At 37.6% G+C, this 23,839-nt stretch overlaps 3 protein-coding genes across 6 annotated transcripts; 1 reads left to right on the top strand and 2 right to left on the bottom strand.

Annotated features, from left to right (window-relative positions):
- Positions 1–228: 228 nt before the first annotated feature.
- On the bottom strand, positions 229–7,731 carry LOC125583785 (DNA-directed RNA polymerase II subunit RPB1-like). Of its 4 annotated transcripts, none has more exons than XM_048751289.1 (12): positions 7,409–7,731; positions 7,033–7,296; positions 6,629–6,931; positions 6,388–6,546; positions 5,864–6,246; positions 5,312–5,789; positions 4,933–5,219; positions 4,574–4,832; positions 1,204–4,265; positions 1,018–1,089; positions 579–763; positions 229–485 (listed from the first exon to the last, which is right to left on the bottom strand). In XM_048751289.1, the coding sequence occupies exons 1-11, from the start codon at positions 7,490–7,492 to the stop codon at positions 598–600; spliced, it is 5,517 nt and encodes a 1,838-aa protein (XP_048607246.1). In that variant the 5' UTR covers positions 7,493–7,731; the 3' UTR covers positions 229–485; positions 579–597. The 4 variants fall into 4 exon arrangements, with proteins under 4 accessions (XP_048607246.1, XP_048607248.1, XP_048607247.1 ...); XM_048751291.1 differs by having other exon boundaries at positions 229–479; XM_048751290.1 differs by having other exon boundaries at positions 583–763.
- Positions 7,732–9,836: 2,105 nt separating this feature from the next.
- On the top strand, positions 9,837–11,703 carry LOC125583224 (probable prolyl 4-hydroxylase 8). The gene is made up of 7 exons (XM_048749860.1): positions 9,837–10,065; positions 10,114–10,178; positions 10,634–10,716; positions 10,775–10,905; positions 11,064–11,193; positions 11,287–11,474; positions 11,684–11,703. The coding sequence occupies exons 1-7, from the start codon at positions 9,837–9,839 to the stop codon at positions 11,701–11,703; spliced, it is 846 nt and encodes a 281-aa protein (XP_048605817.1).
- Positions 11,704–11,960: 257 nt separating this feature from the next.
- On the bottom strand, positions 11,961–17,177 carry LOC106405661 (aconitate hydratase 1). The gene is made up of 20 exons (XM_013846182.3): positions 16,961–17,177; positions 16,753–16,857; positions 16,511–16,671; positions 16,093–16,185; positions 15,819–16,004; positions 15,548–15,709; positions 15,272–15,416; positions 15,019–15,161; positions 14,882–14,938; positions 14,708–14,787; positions 14,556–14,631; positions 14,128–14,313; positions 13,964–14,031; positions 13,766–13,884; positions 13,561–13,682; positions 13,367–13,465; positions 12,794–13,273; positions 12,583–12,681; positions 12,258–12,500; positions 11,961–12,175 (listed from the first exon to the last, which is right to left on the bottom strand). Exons 1-20 carry the CDS (start codon positions 16,962–16,964, stop codon positions 12,107–12,109), a joined length of 2,697 nt encoding a protein of 898 aa, XP_013701636.1. The 5' UTR covers positions 16,965–17,177; the 3' UTR covers positions 11,961–12,106.
- Positions 17,178–23,839: the final 6,662 nt, after the last annotated feature.

The raw sequence follows: 23,839 nt of genomic DNA, 5'->3' as shown, positions 1-23,839 counted from the left end.
TAAACTTTAATTAAAATAAAATAGTACCGGAAAAAATCACACCAGCATGAATCTGGATCTTATATTATTTTGCCACGATAGTCCACAATAAAACAACACATTTTGATTTTGAATTAAACATTAGCGTTATTAGAGGATCAGGAGAGCCACATGGAAAGAGCTCCAATGATCTTTACAGTAAAGAACAAGTATTGTCGATTCAAAATCTAATCAATTAAGAAACACGAATAAAAAAAAAAAACAGTTTAATATGTTTAGTTTCTGAAATCCAACAAGACAAGAACTCAACAACCAGACAGAAAAGACCAAAGACTATGATGTTCATATTGTTCTGTTTTGGATCCATGATGGGTAGCTTTATGAAAAATAGAACAATTTATACAAAGCACGACATAGAGGAACTACTTAGAAAGAAAACTGGCACAAAGGAGACGACTTTGAAACGGTTTCTTCTTTCTATCTCACAGCATCATCCACTGCTGCTTCTGGTTACAAGAAATAACATGTGATGGCTTCGGTTTGTGAGCAAGCTACTATTGAGTTCTAAATCCAATGGTTCCAAGAGATTTAAACGTTACCTACACGTTTGAATTCCTTTCAAGGGTTGCTTTTATCATCCTTGCTGGCATCTTTTCCAGTCTTGTCATTTTTATCACCCTCATGTGGTGTATACTGACCGGTGGATGAGGGTGAATAACCAGGAAGTGTTGGTGAGTAACCTGCGCTTGGGCTGTAATCAGGGCTTGCTCCTGAGCTGTATGGGCTGAGACAGATTTCAACAGAAAGAACAACAACTCAGTTACACTTTTGCAGAATCCAAATGCAAAAGAAAATGTAGTTGGTGAAGTAATTCTAAATGTCATCGACGCACACTACAGAAAATCTATGGACTGAGACAGATTCAACAATAAGAAACAACAACTTTGCAGAACCCAAATGCCAAAGAAAATGTAGTTGGTGAAGTTGGTCTAAATGACAGCGATGCATACAACAGATTCAAGTGGGTAAAAACCGAACCTGCTGGGACTGTATGTTGGACTTGAAGGTGAATACGATGGAGATGTGGGTGAGTAGGATGGTGATGTAGGGCTGCAGAGTAAGAAAATTTATGAATAGTTAACAAAATAAAGAAACGACAAGGGATTATGACAGCTTCAAAGTGGTAGAAAGAACAAACACACTACAGAGCAGATTACTACTGACCTGTAGTTTGGAGATGTAGGACTGTAAGGGCTAGCTGGTGATAGTCTTGCATTGCTAGGAGAGTAAGCCAGAGATGGACTGTATTTAGCAGACTGAGGGTTGTAGCTTGGAGACGTCGGACCGTAACTAGGAGACGTTGGACTGTAGCTTGGAGATGTAGGGCTGTAGCCAGGAGATGTAGGGCTGTATGCAGGTGAAGTAGGACTGTAAGAAGGAGATGTTGGACTGTAGGAGGGTGAAGTAGGGCTGTAAGAAGGCGATGTCGGACTGTAAGATGGTGAAGTTGGACTGTAAGATGGAGAGGTAGGGCTGTATGCAGGTGACGTTGGGCTGTATGCAGGAGAAGTTGGACTGTAAGCAGGTGAAGTTGGACTGTAACTCGGGGACGTTGGGCTGTAGCTTGGAGACGTTGGGCTGTAGCTTGGAGACGTTGGGCTGTAGCTAGGAGACGTTGGGCTGTAGCTAGGGGAGGTGGGAGAATATGAAGGACTTGTTGGAGAATAAGCAGGGCTAGTTGGGCTATAGCCAGGAGAACTAGGACTGTACGTGGGAGAAGTGGGACTATAGCCAGGAGAAGTCGGACTGTATCCAGGTGAAGTCGGACTGTAACCAGGAGAAGTAGGACTGTAACCAGGAGAGGATGGGCTGTAGCCTGGAGATGAAGAAGGAGAAAACGCCATTCCACCAACATATGGAGAAAACTGAGCATCTGACATTGGAGACAACCGCATATTTGGACTCAGGAGGTAGTTTGGGGACATCATGCTTTCATGATAAGGAGTTCCTGACATTGGCGAGCGAGCAGGAGTCATTCCAAACTCCAGTCCATCCATATAGCTAGGGAGCTGAAGTTCAATTGCATTCTTCAGCATCTCATCATTCAGATAGAGTTCGCAGTCTCCTGTTCCAATAGGTGCAAGCTGGCCGAGCATAATATTTTCCGTAACACCACGCAAGCAGTCTGTCTCAGCATAAGCTGCAGCATCCAGCAGAATATCGACAGTTTCTTCAAATGAGCACCTCATCAGAGGCCCAGTATCATTTCTGTTGATACCATGTCGAGTGATCGCCATCAGATGACCTCGATAGGTCATTGTATCACACAATATGGCAAGATGGCGGTAATTCACATAAGAGCCATCAAAGGATATCACAACTCGAAGCTCATCCAACAAAGCACGACGAACTGCTTCAATTCCAAGAACTTCAATAATCTCAATCAAGTGATTGCTTGTTGTCCTCTTTGGATCCACATCTTCGTGGCACATAACAGCCAGCAGATTAACGCCTTCTGTATCTAACATCCACTCCTCCGATGTCTTGAATCCTTCATCCTCATCAAACTTGCTTTTTCTAACCTGCTTAATGAACACCTTGTTGATGTCTGGAATGCCCCTGAGCGCCATTTCTGTCAGCATGTTGCTCTCAATCTTTTTAAGGAAAACATCATCTTCAGCTGATTCATCTTGCGCTTCTCCTTTGGCTCCCTCGTCATTCATAATCCGGATCCGAAGGATCAGTTTCTCCGCATTGTCATCATTAAATATGCAGGTCAGGTCATCATCAAACTCCAGGTTGATCTTCTCTGCTATATCTGCCATACTCAACTTCTTGTCAACCATCATTTCACGATTTAACTCAATACGAAGCAGCCAAGGAGATATTTTATCTGGAGAGACATCTTCATCTGGCATTTCATAGTAGGACCTCACAAATTCAAAATCTTCTTCGATAATGGTACTCATCGGATCCGGGTCATACCAAACCTCCGTGGCTTGAGTGACACTCCTGAGAGTAGTATACTCCAAAGCGCACTGAACAGTTTTAGCCCCCTCTTTTGATTTGCTAGCTTCTGGTGTAAGGTAGACAGATAGGGAAGGTGTTTTAATCCTTTTAGCGACGTTAATAATCTCTCGCAGCCTGGGAACACCGAGTGTAACATTCTTCGCACTGACACCAGCATAATGGAAAGTATTCAAAGTCATCTGCGTAGCAGGCTCTCCAATTGACTGAGCAGCAACACAACCGATCATTTCCCCGGGAGCTACAAGCGACTGTAAGAACCTTGACTCTATCTCACCAATAACCCACTCAAAAGCCTCACGGCTGAGCTTGTATTCCTCCAAAACCCTTTTACTAGCAAGAGTGCTTCGAAGCAAAATGTTGAAGAACAGTGTGGCATTTTTCTGTGCTTCTACACTCAATCCATCTTCACCAGGAACAACCAACAGCCTCTCCTGTAATTTATCAACTGCATCAACAATCTCAACAGGGTGCATATCCGAAATCTTGCGCAAGTCAATCTTGAAAGTCTTCTGTGCATTCCAGATATGCCTCTTGATGTTCACAGGTAATGGCCAAGTGCTATCACCATTTGTAGCAATTTCAGTCCCGAGTTGAAATCTATCAGCCTCGAGTTTCTGATATTCTGCATCAAATACATCACGCAACTCCCTGATCCCTTTCAAGTCCTCAAGATGTTCATCACTTAGGTATGTAGGATTCCAGTTCTCGTCGTCAATCTCGTACTTGAACGTCCTATCAAACTCTGCTTTCTTCATTTTCAAGGAATCCAGCTTCTGAGATTCTATCCACACAGCATCCATACCATCTTCCCCATAGAGAAACTGAATGACATCACCCAACGAGTTTCTGACGGTCCCATCATACTTAACCATAATATCCTCCATAGCCTTGACCAATCGCCTCTGAATGTATCCAGTTTCTGATGTCTTCACGGCAGTATCAATAAGACCTTCCCTTCCTCCCATGGCATGGAAAAAAAACTCTTGAGGAGTCAGCCCACGCAGATACGAATTCTCGACAAACCCACGACTTTCAGGCCCATAGTCATCTTTGGTGAAATGCGGTAACGTCCGGCCATCAAATCCAAATGGGATCCGCTTCCCTTCCACATTTTGCTGACCAACACACGCTGTCATTTGAGAAATATTGATGAAACTTCCTTTGGATCCTGCTGTCACCATGGCCTTCAGGTTATTGGTTTCTGCTAAACTCTTTTGAGCACTACTTCCAGCATCGTCACGAGCTTTATTCAAAACCTATAAGAGCAGTTTATGAGTCAGAATATGTAAGAAACTCAATGACACTGAAACGTTTAGGTTATCAAACGTTGTAAATGACAAAGATCAATAAAGAAGAGCGCTTATGATTAACGAAATACGGAGATCTTTGTTACAATTCTCTCTTCCTCTCGCTAACAAATCTCAACCTCTCCCATAGACAAAGGATAAAGTAACTAACCCATGATTATTCCTAATGAACTACGGTTACTTGCTTTTATCTTAATAAGGAGTCACTCATATCAGAGACGCACCAAATGAAAATTATTATCGAGACATTAACGTACCTGGTTAACTCTGTTCTCAAACGTCTCGGTCATAGTTCGCCCCGGTTCAGGATCCAATTTCTTTTCCTGGAACTGACGGATAAGGTCTTTCACGGCGGTTTTTGCACAAGAAATAGTCTCATTAATTTTCTCCATTGTTTGCGAATCAGCAATAGTATCACCGATTCCAATGGTAAAACCATTTTGCAGAAGCCAGTAGTTGACCAGCCATTGAGTATGACCGAGGAACTTCCTAGCTGCATCAGGACCAACCTCTTCCCTATAAACCAAGAAAAGAAAAATGTACACAAACCACGATCAACACTACATATCTTGATGTTAATATTTTGGTGTCAAGTGAACAGGATGCATCAGCTTACCAAATAACATGAACGAGACTCCCATTACCGGTACCAAGGGTCTTTTTGCAGAGAGTTCCGGCAAGAAGTTCTCCTCTTTCAATTCTCACTTGGGTATCCCCTGGAGTTATGTATCCAGTCTCTGCATCTGAGTGCCAAGCAGAGTACCTGAACAGATTTATCTGCTTTGGTATGATAAGATTGAAGACTTGTTTGCCAGTCCAAAGAGGTCGTGGCTTCAGAATTGTAGGAGCTGGAACTTTCCCATCGAAGTCTTGCCACCACATAAGCGTATTCATGAATACATCCTGTACATGGAAAAGATATCAGCAGAGGAATTAGGTTACTTTTAATTAACAAAAAGAGAACTTCAGCAAGTAATCGCTAAAGAAATGATTACCTTCTCAATAAAGGTATCTCTTTTTGTGATTTTACGGCATCCTAGAAGGGTATCCTGCACAATACCCATCACAGGCCGATTTGCCTGAGGAGAGACAATACATTTAGGAACCATCATCAGCTCCAACACCTCGGCTCTGGTCTCGAATGACTGTGGTACGTGCATGTTCATCTCATCCCCATCGAAATCAGCATTGTAAGGAGAGGTGACAGACAAATTCAGACGGAAGGTCGAATATGGCATGATCCTAATCCTGTGACCCATGATAGACATTTTGTGCAGACTTGGTTGACGATTGAAAAGAACAAAATCGCCATCAATTAAGTGCCTCTCCACTTTGTATCCAAGTTCCAAATGATGATCACTGCTCTTCTTAAGGTACCGAAGATCTAGTCTCTGGCCATCATCCCGAATGATATATTTCGCCCCAGTCTTCCCAGGTGGAGGATGTGGTCCATAATCAACAAGCTCCTTCAATCTGCCAATGAAATATTGTTAACAAAACATGGAGGAGGACTCTCTTTATATAAAATAAACGCCAAACATACTAACCTCTCAATGTTGTATGGAGTAACTGTTTCTGGGTATGTGAGATTCAGGGCAATACTCCACGGTACACCAAGTTCATCGATATTTATTGTTGGATCTGGTGTAATAACAGTACGTGCCGAGAAATCCACACGTTTTCCCATCAAATTTCCCCTGATCCTGCCTTCCTTTGCCTTCAGCCTACTACAAATTGATTTAATAGGCCTCCCTGATTTTTGAGTAGCTCTTGGCTGTCCAGGCAGCTCATTATCAAAATAGGTTGCTATATGGAACTGCAGGAGTTGTGTAAACTCTGAAATAATGTGAGCTGGGGCTCCGTTCTTTTCCTGTCTTTTCAAGTTCTCGTTGTGCCGAATAATCATAGCTAGCTGATGAGTCAAGTCATCCTGCATCAACAAGAAGCATGAACAAGGCGACACACAATCAGTTGGCATAGTCAAAAATGAAGATAATATTTTCCCGTCAGACTAAATCTGCACTAGGAGCTAAGCAACTTTTTTTATTCGGTAAAGAAAAGCCAGACTTGCCTCACTCCTGGAAGTGGCATCCATCATAACAGATGGTCTAACAGGGGGTGGAGGAATAGGAAGGACTTCTAGAATCATCCAGTCAGGCCGAGCATACTTAGGGTTAAACCCTAAGAGCTGACAATCCTCATCACTAATCCTCTTTAAAACACTCAAAACCTGCAAGAATTTCACATGCCATCAGATTACCCCAAACATGAAGGGATATGGTACATTAGAAATGGAAAGAAAAGAGACGAACCCTGTCAGCACCAAGTGTTTGTTTCCTTTCTGCAGGCTCTGGAAGCTGGTCTATCTCATCGTTTTTCTTCTTTGTAACCTTAAACTCTGCAATCATCTTCATTCCCTCAATAGTGATCTTAGGTTGCGTTGCACCACATCCACCACGGCTTTTCTTCGCAGGCTCGTCTGTGTCTTGGGTTTGAACATCATCAATGTCATCACCACCTTCACACTTGGTCTTGTTTTTGCAAGCATCCAGAATCTTCTTAAGCCTATTCTTGGGATTCTTAATCTTCATGGCCTGCTTAAACTTATGCTCATCCTTCACGATAAAAAACAACAAATTGGATTAAAAATACTCAATACAGTTCCAATCTATCCTCCGTCTCTAAGAATCATAATCACATTGACATTCGTTCACACCTCATCAGCTAGGATCTTGGAGCAGTTGAAGCAAACACAACGCATGATACTCAACACGGTCTTCATGAAACCCACATGATACATAGGCTTAGCGAGCTCAAGATGCCCAAAATGCCCAGGACACTCGGCCATGTTAGCCATACACGTCTCACACTTGACCTTCCTATCAATCGTTCCAAGCCGAGTATCACTCAACCCTCCCACCTTAGGTTTACCCTTCTCCGTGGTCTCACTATGCTCCACGTGTATAACAGACATTTGCCTCTGCAAAACAAAAAGCCATTAGATCATTAGACTGAGAAGAACAAGCTCATCAACTAAGCCTATTCGATTTCAAATAGACGGAGGAGCAATAAGCTAGAGAAAGGAGGATTACGATCTCATCGGGGCTGAGAATCCCAAACTGGACCACACGGACTTTGGAGACCTCGGCCGGAGAGAACGGAAACCGCGTATCCATGGCGGCGGAGCTCCGATCAAAGACGGATTCGAAAGAATCGAGAACCCTAGAACGCGGATTGAAAGAAAAGGATTCAAATTGGAATTAAACCCCGATTGGTGTTTTCCCTTTCTTTCAAATGAGTGAGTTTGCAGTTTACTTGAGCTAAATTTTTTTTTTTTTTTTTCGTTTTGTTGGGAGACGACCAGATCTGGATTTCTCTCGTCTCTTCGCAGGAGAGGAACGAGCAAAGATAGATTTCGATGCCCTAAGCTCTGTATTTATAGAAAAATGTCCCCGCAGAGTCGGTTTTAATGGGCCGTAAATGACTGAGGCCCAACTATCATTTATCTGTTTCTGTAATCTATTTATAGAAAAAACGGCGCCTTGGAGGTCGGTTCGGACTAGCCGGGGCCCCAATTATAATTCTTTACTTTTTCCCTAACTTGGGATGAAACGTGGAAGCCTCCTCGTTCCGGTGGTTTAACTAAGGGTTCATTAATGCTTTTACACCAGTAGGTCTGAGTTGCAGATTTATGGAGAAAAACGTACAAGAGATATTCGGCATGACACAAAAAGTACCATCATGCATGGATCTCATAGGCCGGCTCAAGATGATGCAGTCAGACGTGAATCCTCATAAGGCATGTAAAATTACCGGCTGTAGAATCGTCTTATAATATTTCTCATAGTTTGTAATAGTATAATTAACCATCGACGAGCAAAAAAAAAAACTTAGGGATGAAACATGAAAGCCATGTGTCTTTGCCTCTTTGGCTACCAAGAGTTCAAGATTCGGTTTAGTTGGTTTAGGTTTCTTGTTGTATTCCGGTTTACTGTACCGATGCAACGAATTTTTATGCAAACACACATGAAAAAGGAAAGTAGTTTTCTCAAAAGAACCATTAAGCTCGGCTTGTTTTAATTTACTTTTGTTGGTGAACTTAGTTCATATTCTTAACATTACAATTAATTAAGTAGGGTTAATTAGTCTTTTTGGGGAATAAAAATGAAATACAATAAGCAGGCTAATTCGCTAAGATATATGATGACTAATGTGTTAATAATAATATAACCAGTCTTTGTATCTTTCTTTTCTTTTTTTCTTAACCAGTCTCAATCTTATACATGTAATGTAGCAATTGACAAGTTTATTCAAAATACATTTCAGCTACTGGTTTAACTTTCATATTCATTGCATGAGAAGTGAGAGCACTATGGGATAAAAATGGTCGTGAACAAACCAATGTAGGATTTATGATCTATGAGTAAAACGATGACGACAATAGTAACCTCACTTAACTATATTGGTGAAAGCTAAACAGTATACTTGAAATACCAAACAATAAAGAAAAAAAGACAAAAATAACACTAAATCAAGTTTATGTTCCCAAACTAGCACTCAAAGTCAAAAATCATAAAAATAGCACTTAATGTTTTATCAAAAGTCACAAACTTAGGGTTTAGAGTTAAAATGTGGGGTTTAGGATTTAGGGTTTAGAGTTTAGGGTTTAGAGTTTAGGGTTTAGGGTTTAGGGTTTAGAGTTTAGAGTTTAGGGTTTAGGGTTTAAAGTTTAGGGTTTAGGGTTTAGGGTTTAGAGTTTAGGGTTTAGGGTTTAGAGTTGAGAAATGAGGTTTTGGGGATAAGATTTCAAATTTTGAAAAATAAAAAAATTAAAATTTTCAAAGGATAAAATTAGAAATGTGCTATTTTGGTCATTTAAATTTTTGAGTGCTATTTTTGTGATATAAACTTAAAAATGTGCTATTTTGGAGATTTGCCCAACAATAAAGGTTCTAGCAATTAATTAACTAACAGCAAGTGGCTCAAAGCTAGAAAATAAGAAAAGAATCCCTATGGCCTATGCTGTAAGAATTTATAACTATGCAATTAGGTTGAAACTTTAAGATATCTATAATTCATCTTAGTATAGGAAATGCCTAACTCCTTAAATAGCCCCAACGGAAACTAAACATAATTTATTTTTAATACTGAGTTGAATTAACTAGTTTATTTCACTATTCTTGTCTACAGTTCTTAAAATTTCTTAAAAATACAGATACGTGTCTTTGCAATATATGTGTTAAAAAAAAAAAAAGTCTTTGCAATATACAATTCTTTTCTTAACTTGATTTCAAACTATATTTAGCAGGAAATTTGATATAAATGTCCATCTAGATTATATAGAGAATGAATTGACGAGAGATGAGAGTTGATAAAATTAAATTATTGATCTACCCTATTCTCTCTACTAAAGCAGAGTAATAGATATGGTGGTTAATAAGTACATGGATGTTTATAGATTCCATCATCTTCAAATGCATGTTTTCAGTGGGTTCTTGAAAACTTATAGATAAAACTCAAATGGCCAAGAAACCGTATCACCTCCGTCATCAGCCGCGTAAATCTTCATCGACGACTACGCAGGCTTTCACAGTTATCATTCTTCTACTCTTCTTCATTATGATTCTTCTCGGTCTCGGTATCCTTTCACTACCTAGCACCAGCAGGTCCTCTTCAAGGCCGGTTGATTTGACCACAATTGTACGGGATAGCGAGGAGAGGTTAGGGTTTCTGTTTGCTTGTTTGGCAAGTTATCTTCATTTCCTGGTTGAGTAATAGATATGAATTTATCAAGCAGGGAGAGTTATGGAAATGAAGATGTACTCGTGGGAGCCTAGAGCTTTCCTTTACCATAATTTCCTGGTAACTATGTTTGCTAAAATTGTGATACAGATATGTTATATGCTTGATCAAGAACTCAACTTCACCAATCACCATGCTTATTCATGTTGTTAAGATGTTTCTTGTCACACAAGCTATGAAATTTTAACTTGGTTTAAAATTTCACATGTGTTTATAACTTACTTCATTATGCGTATTCATATAGTTACGATGGTTCTTATCACACAAGCTATGAAATCTTAACTTGGTGAAATTATTTTCCCACGTGTTGTTTATTCTTATAGTTAAGGTACTTTTTGTCGCACAAGCGATGAAATCTCAACTTTGGTTTAAATTTTCCCATGTGTTTAGATCTCTTTCTCCGCCAATCAAATCTGACAGGAAACACATGTTCATGTTTGAGATTATAAGTATACATTTTGAAAGTTTTTGGAATTTTGATCTTGGGACATGTGTGTTCTTTAAAATTTTGTAAGACAAATGAAGAATGTGAGCACTTGATTAGCATGAAAAAGTCAAAGGTGGTTGATGTGCAAACTGGAGGGAGCAAAGACAGCAGGTTATGTTACTCATTGATGTCTTTTTTTCCCCTTCAAGTTTGATTTTGGATTCTTTAGAACCCTAACTTTTGCAACTCTATTAGCGTGCAGAGTACGAACAAGTTCAGGAACGTTTCTTAAAAGAGGGCAAGACGAAATAGTGGAAGAGATTGAGAATAGAATTTCAGATTTCACCTTCATTCCTGTAGGTACGTAGCTTCTGTCCTTTTAGTTCTCCAAAACTTGATACACTTTCAAACCGAACAAAAAGAACTTGGTCGTCTAAGATTATCAGTTATGTTTTTCTATTTTAGTCTATAATTTTCTTAGAGACTCTTCTTGTGGTGTTAATGTGACGTAAATGTAGAAAATGGAGAAGGGCTACAAGTTCTCCACTATGAAGTTGGGCAGAAATATGAGCCTCATCATGACTATTTCTCAGACGAGTACAATGTCAAAAGAGGAGGGAACCGAATAGCTACGGTACTCATGTATCTGTATGTAAACTATAAATCTTCACAATCTTTATCATGATCATCAATGCGCTAGATGTAATAATCTTTCTTCCTTTGATTCTACTACTATCGTAGCTCGGACGTTGAAGAAGGCGGAGAGACGGTTTTCCCTGCAGCTAAAGGAAACATTAGTGATGTCCCGTGGTGGAACGAGCTCTCACAATGTGGTAGAGAAGGACTCTCTGTTTTACCAAAGAAGAGAGATGCTTTACTCTTCTGGAGTGCGAGGCCTGATGCGACCCTAGACCCTTCAAGCTTGCATGGTAAGAAAGAGAGATAGATTGCCCTTTTTTTTAACCAGTGATCAAAGGGAACAAGTGGTCATCAACTAAATGGTTTCACTTTAACGAGTACACGGCTTGAATAAAATGAAGATGGCTTTTTAAGAGGTTTAAGCTCTCTTAATCTCACTTTAGTATTGATTACTTTGTATTGTCTCTGATTGTTTTAATGTCTCTGTCGTCTTTTGCAGGTTTACATGATCAAATCTAACTAACAACATTAACTAGTATGTGTATCATTTTCAATTTCATCCTGATACGTCTCTTACGAGCTCTCAAACTCTGCAGCAGCTTTTAGCAACAAAAAAAAAAAAAAAACTCTGGAGCAACTAAATCACGTTTTCACCTTTAATTAAGTAAACTGATGGAGTTGATGTTAGCTTATCAACTACAGTAAAAAGACCTAAATCTTATTGTTTGATAGACAATACAATAAATAAATGTATACCGATCAATTTTTTCCTGGTATAACAAAAGAGTGCTCATATTTTATTTGAAATTTAGAAAACGACTTGTGACAATGGTTCCAAGTGACTGTAGCAAGAAGCGAAAACATAAGACAGAGAAAGCAAAGTTCACATTGACATGAAGTCCCTCGCGGCTTACCAGATTTATTACTGTTTGATCAGATTCCTGATTACGTATTGCAATATACCTCCGTGATTGAAGTAAGCCAACTCCACCTGCCATTTCAAATCCATCTTACTTAACATCGGTCTGCTTAAAAGCCACAAGAATCAAGACGAGTTTTCTTAATTTTTTTACCTCTGTGTCGAATCGGAGTGTACTTGTGAAAGATTTGCCATTGTTTGTAATGACCGTTACATCTTGTCCTGGTTTGATCTCACTGACATTGTTTGGAAGCTCAATGGTGTAAAGCTCCTCGCCTGTTAAGCCTAGAGTCTCGGCATCTTCTCCTGTCTTGAAGCACAATGGTATGATTCCCATTCCCACCAGATTGCTTCGGTGGATTCTCTCGAAGCTCTTTGAGATCACAGCCTTCACTCCCTGTTGTTGTAAAATACATTTTATAACCATGTAAAATATTAGGTTTGTTAAAGACGAAAAAGCATATAAGCCAGAAATGTACCAGAAGCATTGGACCCTTAGCAGCCCAATCACGAGAACTTCCACTTCCATACTCAGCACCAGCCAAAATGATTGTGTCACGTCCCTCGTTTCTGTATTTCTGGTACAGCATATAAAGAAAATACAATCTGATAAGAACAAAGCTACGAAACTGCTATTATTCTGTTTTCAAATCTTTTCATGATTAAAAGAGCTAGAAATTGATGTTATACCATGGCAGCATCGAAGACAGAAAGCTTCTCTCCACTGGGAATGTGGACTGTTTTGGGACCAACTTCCCCTTTCAAGTGTTTGTTGACAATACGGATATTGGCGAAAGTTCCTCTCGCCATTATCTCATCATTACCACGGCGACTCCCGTAAGAGTTGAAGTCTCTTCTATCCACCCCTCGTTCCATCAAGTACTTAGCCGCTGGACTGTCCTTGTGGATGCTACCAGCTGGTGAGATGTGATCAGTGGTTATACTGTCTCCGAAATTGAGCAAACAGTACGCGTCTTTCACACCATGTGGACCGGGTGGAGACATGGTCATGCCCTTGAAATAAGGCGGCTCGTGAATGTAAGTTGATTTCGGATCCCACTCGTAGAGTGTGCCTGACGCTACGGATAACTCGTTCCACATGGAGTTCCCTTTGGTGATTGCTTCATATGTAGCTTTGAACATGTCAGGAAGGACACTGGCTTGCACAACCTATAAAAACGAAACAGAGAATTTGACATCCCTTCTAATTATTAAAATCTCTTATTGTTTATGTATTGCACGAGCAGCCCGCAATATATTTACCTCGGCAACTTCTTTGTTAGAGGGCCATATGTCCCTGAAAAATATCTGTTTGCCGTCTTTCCCAGTTCCAATGGGCTCCGTCTCAAAATCAATGTCAACCTGCACGAACATTCATGGAAATTATTCAGTGCTTCATTTACATTATCAAGAATACTTAATTGTTGTGTAAGGATTTAGAGTAAGCATTAACATACAGTGCCAGCCAGTGCATAGGCTACGACAAGCGGAGGGGAAGCTAGATAGTTCGCTCTTGTTAATGGATGAACACGTCCCTCAAAGTTTCTGTTCCCGGACAACACAGCGGATGCCACCAAGTCTTGTACATTGATCAGAAATATATTTAGTTCCACCAACGAAAATTCAAGTGAATAAGCATTTCGTCATTACTCGAGGACTTACCATTATCAACTATTGCTGAAGCCACAGCTTCATGGATATCCCCCGAGTTTCCGATGCATGTGGTGCACCCATAACCAACTACACTGAATCCAAGCTGATTCAAGTATTTCTGCAAGCCACTGCAAGACTCAAAACTCAGGACCACATGATACCAGGAGGAAATAAATAACAAAACATTCAGTGGTGTATTTGCAGTACCTCTTTGCCAAGTACTTTGTTACAACTCCAGAGCCAGGAGCAAGACTAGTTTTAATCCATGGCTTAACCTAACAATGGAGAAATTTCAAACACTTGTATAACTTCCATTAGATATCAAAACATGTTCACACAAAAGAGATGGCTAGAAAGGACAGTGGTCAAACCTCCAGTCCTAGTTCGCAAGCCTTTTTTGCAACCAAGGCAGCGCCAAGCATAACACTAGGGTTTGAGGTATTTGTGCAACTGGTGATTGCTGCTATAACAACATCTCCATGTCTAAGCTGTGCTGGAGTTCCGTTAAAGTTGAACTCTACAGCCTTGCTCTGCGCTTCTTTTGGTACAGCAAACCCCTGAGAATATCATTGAGAAGTAGGATCACTAACCACAATTTTTGTATACTGGGACTAAATTGTGTTGCAGGACACAGTTGTCTATTGCACCAATTTAATGACTCAAACACCTCGACATTGTACTATTGTTAGAAAACCACTGTAACAGTTTTGCTAGATTGGCTATAATTTCCTACTAAACCCTCGGGACTGCAAGCATTCACATTAAGAATTTCTTCTGAACAAGAAAGAATAATTCTAACCTTGAATCCTACTCTATTATCCAAGCAAGAATGCCAGTCCGCTTTCATTTCCTTCAAAGGAACGCGATCATGTGGCCTGTTGCATAGAGAATAAATGTTATAATTAGAATAGATCCTAGAAAACTTATGGAGAACAATTTTGCTATTAGTACCTCTTGGGACCAGAAATACAAGGTTCCACATCCTCGAGATTCAATTCCAGATTTGCGGAGTATACGGTCTTACTCTCAGGCTGAGAGAAAGAAGTCCCCAAGTGGAGAAAATGTTATGCTCTATGATAGATGAAAATAGACAAAAGAAATGAGGTAACAGAGTCCAGGGTTTACCTCACTGTAGTCCACAAACATCTTGTTTGCTCGTAAATACGCCTCTATCATAGAGACCTGAAATTCAATTCACAAATTACTACCCTGATGGAAACGCAATCACACAAAAAAAGTAGATTACTCGTGTAAACCCTTACAGTTTCATCGCTCCTGCCTGTCAACTTGAGATACTGCAAAGTCACATGATCGACGGGGAAGAATCCCATGGTTGCACCGTACTCGGGAGACATATTAGCAATTGTAGCACGATCAGCTAAAGACAATTCTCTCATCCCTTCCCCTGTGTAGGAAAAAGTAATTGGATGCATATGTGAGTTAGCCTAGCTCAGTCGGGTACTGGGAAAGTAAAAGAAATGACATATATGGATATCAAGTTCTTCACGAATGTACCATAGAACTCTACAAACTTTCCAACTACTCCATGTTTCCTCAGCATCTGAGTCACTGTTAAGACCAAATCAGTAGCTGTCATTCCATCTCTTAGTTTACCCGTTAACTTGAAACCCACAACACCAGGCAGGACCATGCTCATTGGCTGTATAGAAAGAGATATATCCATGTTACAGTTTATAATAGAAGAAAAATCAGTAAAGTGTTCAAATCTCAACTGCAAAAGACTTCAGACAGTTAGTTCTGAGTTCTTGACAGAAAGAGCATATAATTCACCTGACCGAGCATGGTAGCTTCAGCTTCTATACCACCAACTCCCCACCCAGCAACACCGAGTCCATCAATCATAGTGGTGTGAGAGTCTGTCCCAACAACACTGTCTGGGTAAAGAAGTCCATTTGTGTTGAAAACAACTCTGGCAAGGTACTCTAGGTTGACCTGAAAATCGCAAAATTATAGAACTGTGAGGCATTTATATTGAATAAACATCAAAAAGACTCCCAACGTTACAGAAAAATACACTTATTCCAGAACTCTTATTACTTACTTGATGAACAATTCCAGATCCAGGAGGAACGACAAGCATGTTGTCAAAGGCATTGGAACCCCACTTAAGAAAAGCAAATCTTTCGTTGTTACGTTGGAACTCAAGCTCCATGTTGGCCTGCACTGCGTTCTCTGATCTCGCCACGTCCACTTGAACCGAGTGGTCAATGACAAGATCTACAGGGACCTGCATGTACAAAAAAAAACATTGTACCATACCATACAGACAAATGATATCATCTAATCTCAGTAAATAGCAGCGGGAGGAAACTAACCAGGGGATTAATCATATTAGAATCCCCACCGAGATTATTCATAGCATCTCTCATGCAAGCAAGATCAACAACTGCAGGGACACCAGTAAAGTCCTGAAAACAAACAGAAAAAAATGACTTTAAAATCAATCTATTTCCGGAGATCACAAACTTTTATCTCATTAAAAAATGCGGCTCTGAGATTTATGGGGTTTGAAACAATTACGAACTAAATGTTATTATATGATCAATATATAGTTTTTCTTAATACAAGCAAATCACAGGTTTCAACAAACTTATTATCTCATAAAGAACGTGTATAAGCACTCTTTCCGCAATTCACAGGGTTCAACAAGCAATTGATATCCCGAAGTCAAGTTGATTATGTTTGGCCTCCAAACAATTCTCAATCATGTGCCTTATCTTAGCCTGTGTATACCTGAAGAAGCACCCGAGCAGGTTTAAACGGAATCTCAACTTGTTTGGGAGAAGTATTCTCCCAATCAAGAATCTTCTCAACATCTTTGCTCTTGACTTGAAACTCATCACAGTTACGTATCGCTGATTCGAGAAGTATCCTAATGGAATAAGGAAGCTTATCTGCATCATCCACAACAACAACATCAGAAGAGAAAAATGGATCTCTGACTATTTTTGGTCATCAGATGGAAGCGAACTCACCGATCCTTGGATCGTTCAGAGCTGGCAAGCTGTAGTAGTTTCCGAATTCGCCACCGTCGGGCTTCTCTAGCGTCTTCAGTATGCTGCGGAAAGGATTCTCGGAAGCTGAAAACGCATCGGATCGAGGAGGCAAAAAAAATCAAATCAAATAACAAAGCCAAATAATGAATCGTTTTGGATCATAGACAGAGCTGGAGAGAGTAGGTACCCATGGATGAAGAAGCAAATCAGAGATCTGAGTTTGCGGAGTTGGCGATGCGATGAATCGGAAGACGACGATAAAGATTTTTATATGTTGGAATAAAAAAAATATCTGAAAATATGCGTGTGTGGGCTCTTCTCGTCAGAAGTGATGGCTGCTTTGATTTTTTTTTTTTTTCTGAATATTCTGTGTTTTTTTTTTTGCATGAATAATAATTTAATTAACTATTTTATTCTCTGATCCTTCCACCTTACATGTTTAAATGTTTAATATATGGCTGAGTCGTATGTGCCATGACCCAAAAAAAAAAAAAAAAGTTCATCATGCATCGAATAACTTTTCCTTTTTTATGTTTGGAATAACTTAGATAGAGTTTCATGCAACTTCTTTTTTTTTTTTTTTTTGATAAAATTCATGCAACTTCTTGGTCAATTAATTTTCACATATCGCACTAACGTATATTAGTTGTCTTCATCAGTTCTTCTTTGATATATTATACATGTGGCAAACTCATTTCAGTTGATAACAAACAGACACGTCATCAAAACACTACAAAAAATAATAAATGAATGCACATTTTGTTGTTAAATCATCATTAATTCATTATTACGATAAACTAACGCGATTTATCATTCATCGTTAATAGCTCGTCGTAACGGATAATTAGTCTTAAATATTACGACTAAATATATTAATCGTTAAATCGTCATAAACCTATTAGTTGTAAAGTAGATATAATGTTATGTCCTACTAAATGGTTGTATATATGTCTTTAAACATTCGTCGTGACATAGACGTACACGTTGTCGTTGAAATCATGTTAAACAGATTGTAAATATTACGACGAATGTATATCAATTGTTGACGTAAATTCAAAAATTTAAAATAAAAATCTAATATCTCTTATATACTAAAACACAAGTCAGTCTACCAATCAAATTGTGACACATGGATCCTATTTCTTATTTTAAAAATTAAAAATTGTTTATAAAATAATGAAAGCAAAAATAAAAATGGAAAAAAGAAGAGTAACACACTTTCTTAACAATCCAGTTCAATTCAATAATCTCTTTCCAACAGTTCTTCTTGCCTACACCTCCACGATCACCATTCACGTCAATCTCTCTTATAACTACCTTCACTCCATCATCTATATTTCTGCAATGTCATTGTAAGGTTCTCTTACTCAAATCCACACAAAGGATCTTCTCCAAGATAAATTGATATTTGATGTATCATCTCATCTTTTCTCTCCTTTTGTTGCTTAATTTCTCTGGATCTCATTATTTTCTATGCCTTTTCACTATGATATTTATGTATCAAGCTCTCGCATGCAAGGTTTTTTAGAAAAAATCAGGCTTGTATCTTTTTTTTGGTAAAAAAACAGGTTTGTATCTTCTTTCTTCCAAATATGAGAATCTGAGATAGAGGGAGCGAAATAGAATATTTTATGTAAGTGTACAACTCTACATCCCTCAGAAACAGGAGAGAAGAAGATAAGACAAACTGGCTTTAACAAGAATGAAGTATTATTGGATCAACGTACAATCCAGCAAAATAAAAGCCGAAACAAAATGAAGGACTTTTTCTCCAACAAACGAAGGAGTAGAATCAGGTGTCCATAATCTGATAACAAGTGGTATTTTAGATCTTCTCTAATTCCTTTTTTTTTTGTAACTGATCTTATCTGATTATTTTCTTATGCTTTTCTTTAAAAGTATCTATTTTATTTTTGTAGCCTTTACTTGAAGAAATTCCATCAGTCAATATTAAAGATGTGATACAGCTTTCGAAAGAAGAAAATACATTAAAAACCAAACACTCTACCGGGGAAAAAGAGTATTAACAACTTTGATGATGCAGCAAAGCATTTACAAATCTGTAAGTTATGATCTGAGTGTTTCAAAATATATATTTTTTAATTATAATAGAGCATGTCTATTATATACAAGTTGAATATTCTAAATATATCAAATCTCGTTTGTTTAGTTTTATTGTTTTTATTTTCCATTATATTAGAAATAAGGAGATTTATATTTTCAAGAGTATTTACAAAAAAATACAACAAAACTGAATAGATTAAACATATTTTTTAACTACATTTATGCATGTTTGTATGTATCTTAACTTTCTATGAAAATTGTTTCCAGATATGTATATTATATCTCTGAAAAATCATAATAATTCTTATAAGGCTTCAAACTCTTTGTCTGAATGCATCCACTTCTAATTTTAGATGCCGGTGTGTGTTACTAACATAATGCTTAATTTTGATGAAAACAAAAATGAAACAACAACATTGGAATTGTACAATAAAAAGATCGTTTAAGTGCAATATTTCAAAAAAAAATACATCAGTTAAGTGCAAGTAAAAATTGATCCCGTGCTTAGCATGGGGTAATAATACTAGTATAGAAATATTCTAATATCCAAAATACAAGCCAAAAAAAATTCTTAAAGGTTAAAGTCGTTTCGGAACTCCAGCCGTTAAATCTGCCCGGAGTTGAGAATCTTCTTACCTTGCAGCACCGTAGGCTTCTGCCACCCTCGGGACATCGTTTACTTAAGCTTTTATATGCATTTGGAGTCTTTTCAGAGCTTTGACAGATTTAGATACTCATTTGAGGGAAATGGTGATTTTGGAGCATTTTGGAACCTTTTAGAGAGTTATGTTGAAATCAATAAGGCGTATCGATTATTGAATATAACCATCGATCGACAGATCACTTTCACCATCGATCGACAGAGAGCTATTGATGTCAATCGACGGCGAGCCATCCGCGAGAACATCATTTAAGGAAATCACAAGTTTTACCCAAAACTCCAAGTTACTGCACATAAGTCCATGGCCGCATGTTAGGTTATTTATTAGGGTTTTGTATCATTTTAGAGGCATGCCTTCTTGAGACTTCTCCCACCATTGTCACGCACTTGAAGAGGAGGTATACTTGATAGCTTGGAGAGTTTAGGAGAGGAGAGAGAGATCTGAACTTCATAACATAGAAGCTCTTGAACTCCCTTATTTTCTTACTTTATCTTGTTACTTTTCATACTCATTTCATTTTAGGTATTATTCAGATCATTATGACCATGTTTCTTATGAATATGTCTGAGTACTCTTATTTTAGATTAGGGTTCTTCAAAGGGTGATTTATGTATTGTTAATATGAATTGTTGTTAGGGTATTTTAATAATTCTTCGTATAGTTGTTCTTAATGCTAAGTCTAGGATTGATAACCCTAAACCTAGATCTTACGTTTAACTAGCGCAAGCGGAAGCTTGGTTAGTAACCTCAAAGTAAACTAGTATGATCTAATTACTAGATGCACATGGACGTTTGTCTAGAAAATTAGAGAACCTATTCAAACTTGCTCGCAAGCGTGCTAGAAGGAACGTCGATCGACAACTGCATAGTGCATCAATCGACGGGCTGAAAGGTGAATCGATCAATATTCTCATAGAATCATCGATCGACGCTTTCTCAAGATCAACAAGCGACAACTGAGATCTTATATCTAGACATTAGATAATCTAAACAAACGAAAGTTGATAGATTATACCTAAGTTTGAGTTCGAGAACATATAATATATAATTCCTAAACAACTTAATTACATTTGGATACTTGTCATACCTGAGAATTATCCCAAGTCTATCCCTTTCCAAAACAGTTTACAACCTAAAAAAACCATTAAATCGAACAATCACTTTGTTCAAAACCGATTTACTGCTTTAATCATAATTGTCTAGCTTTGCTTCGAAGACTACAAATCTATTGTGTAATCCTAGAGTCTCTGTGGATTCAACCCTAAATATTACAACTGAACCTCTTATTTGAAAGAGTAATTCACTTATAGGGTAATTTGAGTGATATCAGAAGACACGAAAGAGCACATATGTTTGTGGTGGGCAAAGAGAAAGAAACTTGATCATCATCTTAGAAAATTCCTAAGGTATGATGGCTCTCTTTTCAAACATCCATGATTGCGTAAACTTTCAGGGGAAAGCTGGATCAGTACCAAGTTCTGAAGAGCTGACAGAAGCATTAACAAAACCATGATCTGTTTATATATATGTCGCTCATTGAAGTGGTATGAATCAAATAGTCCTCAACCGTTCAATCGTTAAACATGACTTTCCTGCAATTTTTGTTTATTTTGAGATTGGTTTTCTGATATATCTTGCTAGACACCTCTGCTTTAAGCTCTAAAGACATGGAGACATTAGGTCTTTCTCTGTTCCGACCAGACTTTCTCATCTGTTCTTTTACAGAAATTTTAGGTCAAGACGATTCTCCCGGTTCCGGAACCCTAAATCCGAACCGAACCCGAACCGAAAAATCCGACCCGTTATCCGACCCGAAACATAAAAATACCCGAACGGGTCTTGTAGAGTGGTACAAAAAAATATCCGAACCCGAAGTGTTATTAACCGAACCCGAACGGGTAACCCGAAAAATCCGAAATTAATAGTCAATATAAATATTTTGAAATATATATAAGTATTCCAATTATTAAATTCAATATTTGCGGTAATATTATATATAATAATAAATATTAAAATTCTAATAAATGCTTTAAGAACACAATTAGTTATAAATAAATATTTTATAATTTGTTCATTGAAATAAAAAGTCTACTCTCTATAAGGCAATACATATTGTTTACAAATGATGTTTGTTTACAAATGATGTTTGTTTTCTTGCTTGATTTAACATTTTATTATTATTTTATCAATTTTATATGTGATAGACTAATTTTTATTTAATTTAGATGTTTTTCTTTATGTTTTGCTTCAAAAAATTTGTTTTTTACTTTGGTTATATCTGAACCAAACCGATATAACCTGAATCCAAAAGATATTGATTACTTTATGGGTTTTATGATGCAATACAATTTTCAACTGAACCCGAAGTGTTATTATCCGAACCTGACCCGTACTAATAAAATTTTAGTATGGGACCTAGAAGCGTAAACCCGAAAATCCGAAAACCGAAAATCCCGACCCGAATGCCAACGGGTACCCGAACGCCCAGGCCTAGTTAGGGTCATCATTAACTTCTTTCCATGCAATTATATACATTTTATAATTTTACGAATATGTATGTGTTATTTATTTTGTTCCATTCTATTGGGTTAGATATTATATTTGGGTTTAGGGTTTAGTCAATACAACTTGTCTGTGTGAGATCTTTTATGCATATCTATTTGAAATAGAATATGAAAAGTTATATGTTCAAACTATTCTATTTGAGATAGAATCGATTGACAAACTATTCTACTTGAGATGAAATTGCATGATCTGTACCGAATGCGCTATCGTTCTTCATCATTGTAATGTTTGAAATATAAAAAGTTCATTTCTATATAAAATACAATGGATTACTCTGTTATAACCATGTTTCCAGCGGTTATCATTTGAGAAGCATTGAGTACTTACAACACATATATTTTGTCCTGTAATATGTGAACTATGCTATTATCTATATGAAATAGCAATTTCAATAACATCAAATATCCATTACGTGTACGTATGTTCTGTTACACAGACAAATATTATTCCCTAATGTCGATGTTTATTCTTTCATCATATGTGTAAATATATCTGATGTACGCCTTCAGTACAGTTCTGTGATTGTTAATAAGCCACAAAAAAAACAACCACGTCATTTACTTAGACAATGCAACTGGAAACTTGTTGCTGGAAAGGGTATAACGGGTTAGATTGGGTGCAAAAAGCCTGACATTTAATTATGTCAAATCATGGACTTACTTAATTTGACACTCATATATGGCTATCTCGCCAATAAACCCTTTATTAATTACTAGATATTGCCGCGCAACTGCGCGGTGGTTAATTCTTTTTCATATATGTTACAAAATAAAATATAATACTTTTTACTAGAAGAAAAAAAAAATTACATATACATATATAGTCAAGACTTAAAAATTATATTGACTAAATCAATTATAGTTAAACAAAACAAAATAAGGACTTTTTGCGAAATTGACTCAAAACTCAATGTCAAACCTAAAACTAATCCACATTTATTTTGGATTTTATTTTGCCATATTCATCCCACAAGTTCATATTATTCATAAAAATACCATTAGTTTTTTTCGAAAATGGTATTTTTACTCTCTCAACTTCATCATCTTCAAGTATTTACAAGATTGCCATTGCCATCAATACACCAACCACCATGACAACCAATTTGAAGCTCTATGCACCTAAAATCGATTTACACTCTTTCTTTTTCAATTATTATGAATTAAAAACAACATCTCTTTCACTTTCTCTCCATATTCATCCAAAAAAAACCAAATATTTTGATTCTAAAATTTTTATGTTGATAGAGCCATTGAAGCTTATGATTTTGGTGGGTCACTTTTGTTTGAAAATTGAGTGCTTGGAGAAGACTTTTGTGTACTAAACAAGTTATCTCATGAAACTATGAAATCAGTTTGTTTTCCAGATCTGTTCGTCTAGATGGGTAAGTCGTCTGGTTATAGACGACTTACATGAAAGTTTTCTAGTCAATGCAGATGTTACTTTGCAATTAACTTTTAAATGTGTTTTCTAGACGACTTATATGAAATTCGTCCATCTTTGTTGTTAAAAAAAAAATTCGAGACGACTTCCATGTAAGTCGTCTAACGTAAACGAGTTAGTTTTGCATTTGACCGGATTGTGTCAGAATTTGACTTTTCCTCGGTAGAAGAAAATTAAAAAAATCAATATTTTTTTATACCTAGACGACTTACATGTAAGTCGTCTCAGGTTAGTTTTTCAATTGAAAAATAAAACAAAAAAAATTTTGTGTCTAGACGACTTACACGAAAGTCGTCCATCAGACGGCTTCACGAAAGTAGTCAATGATTTTATTC

The sequence above is a fragment of the Brassica napus genome, chromosome C3 (genome assembly GCF_020379485.1).
Source record: "Brassica napus cultivar Da-Ae chromosome C3, Da-Ae, whole genome shotgun sequence".
Taxonomy (NCBI): domain Eukaryota; kingdom Viridiplantae; phylum Streptophyta; class Magnoliopsida; order Brassicales; family Brassicaceae; genus Brassica; species Brassica napus.
The sequence above is the reverse complement of the archived record's forward strand: the minus strand, read 5'-3'. Positions and strand labels throughout refer to the sequence as shown.

What these genes read in the sequence shown, in the direction of transcription:
- LOC125583785 (XM_048751289.1), bottom strand. Translation starts at nt 7,492, where the DNA reads ATGGATACGCGGTTTCCGTTCTCTCCGGCCGAGGTCTCCAAAGTCCGT. An exon ending in TTCTCAGCCCCGATGAGATC is followed by an intron (nt 7,297 to 7,408) that starts GTAATCCTCCTT and finishes TTTGTTTTGCAG; the next exon opens with AGGCAAATGTCTGTTATACA. An exon ending in CCTACATCTCCAAACTACAG is followed by an intron (nt 1,090 to 1,203) that starts GTCAGTAGTAAT and finishes CTTACTCTGCAG; the next exon opens with CCCTACATCACCATCCTACT.
- LOC125583224 (XM_048749860.1), top strand. Translation starts at nt 9,837, where the DNA reads ATGGCCAAGAAACCGTATCACCTCCGTCATCAGCCGCGTAAATCTTCA. An exon ending in TCTGTTTGCTTGTTTGGCAA is followed by an intron (nt 10,066 to 10,113) that starts GTTATCTTCATT and finishes TTTATCAAGCAG; the next exon opens with GGAGAGTTATGGAAATGAAG. An exon ending in GGAGGGAGCAAAGACAGCAG is followed by an intron (nt 10,717 to 10,774) that starts GTTATGTTACTC and finishes TGGATTCTTTAG; the next exon opens with AACCCTAACTTTTGCAACTC.
- LOC106405661 (XM_013846182.3), bottom strand. An exon ending in ATAATAGAGTAGGATTCAAG is followed by an intron (nt 14,314 to 14,555) that starts GTTAGAATTATT and finishes TGATATTCTCAG; the next exon opens with GGGTTTGCTGTACCAAAAGA. An exon ending in CTAACAAAGAAGTTGCCGAG is followed by an intron (nt 13,274 to 13,366) that starts GTAAATATATTG and finishes TCGTTTTTATAG; the next exon opens with GTTGTGCAAGCCAGTGTCCT.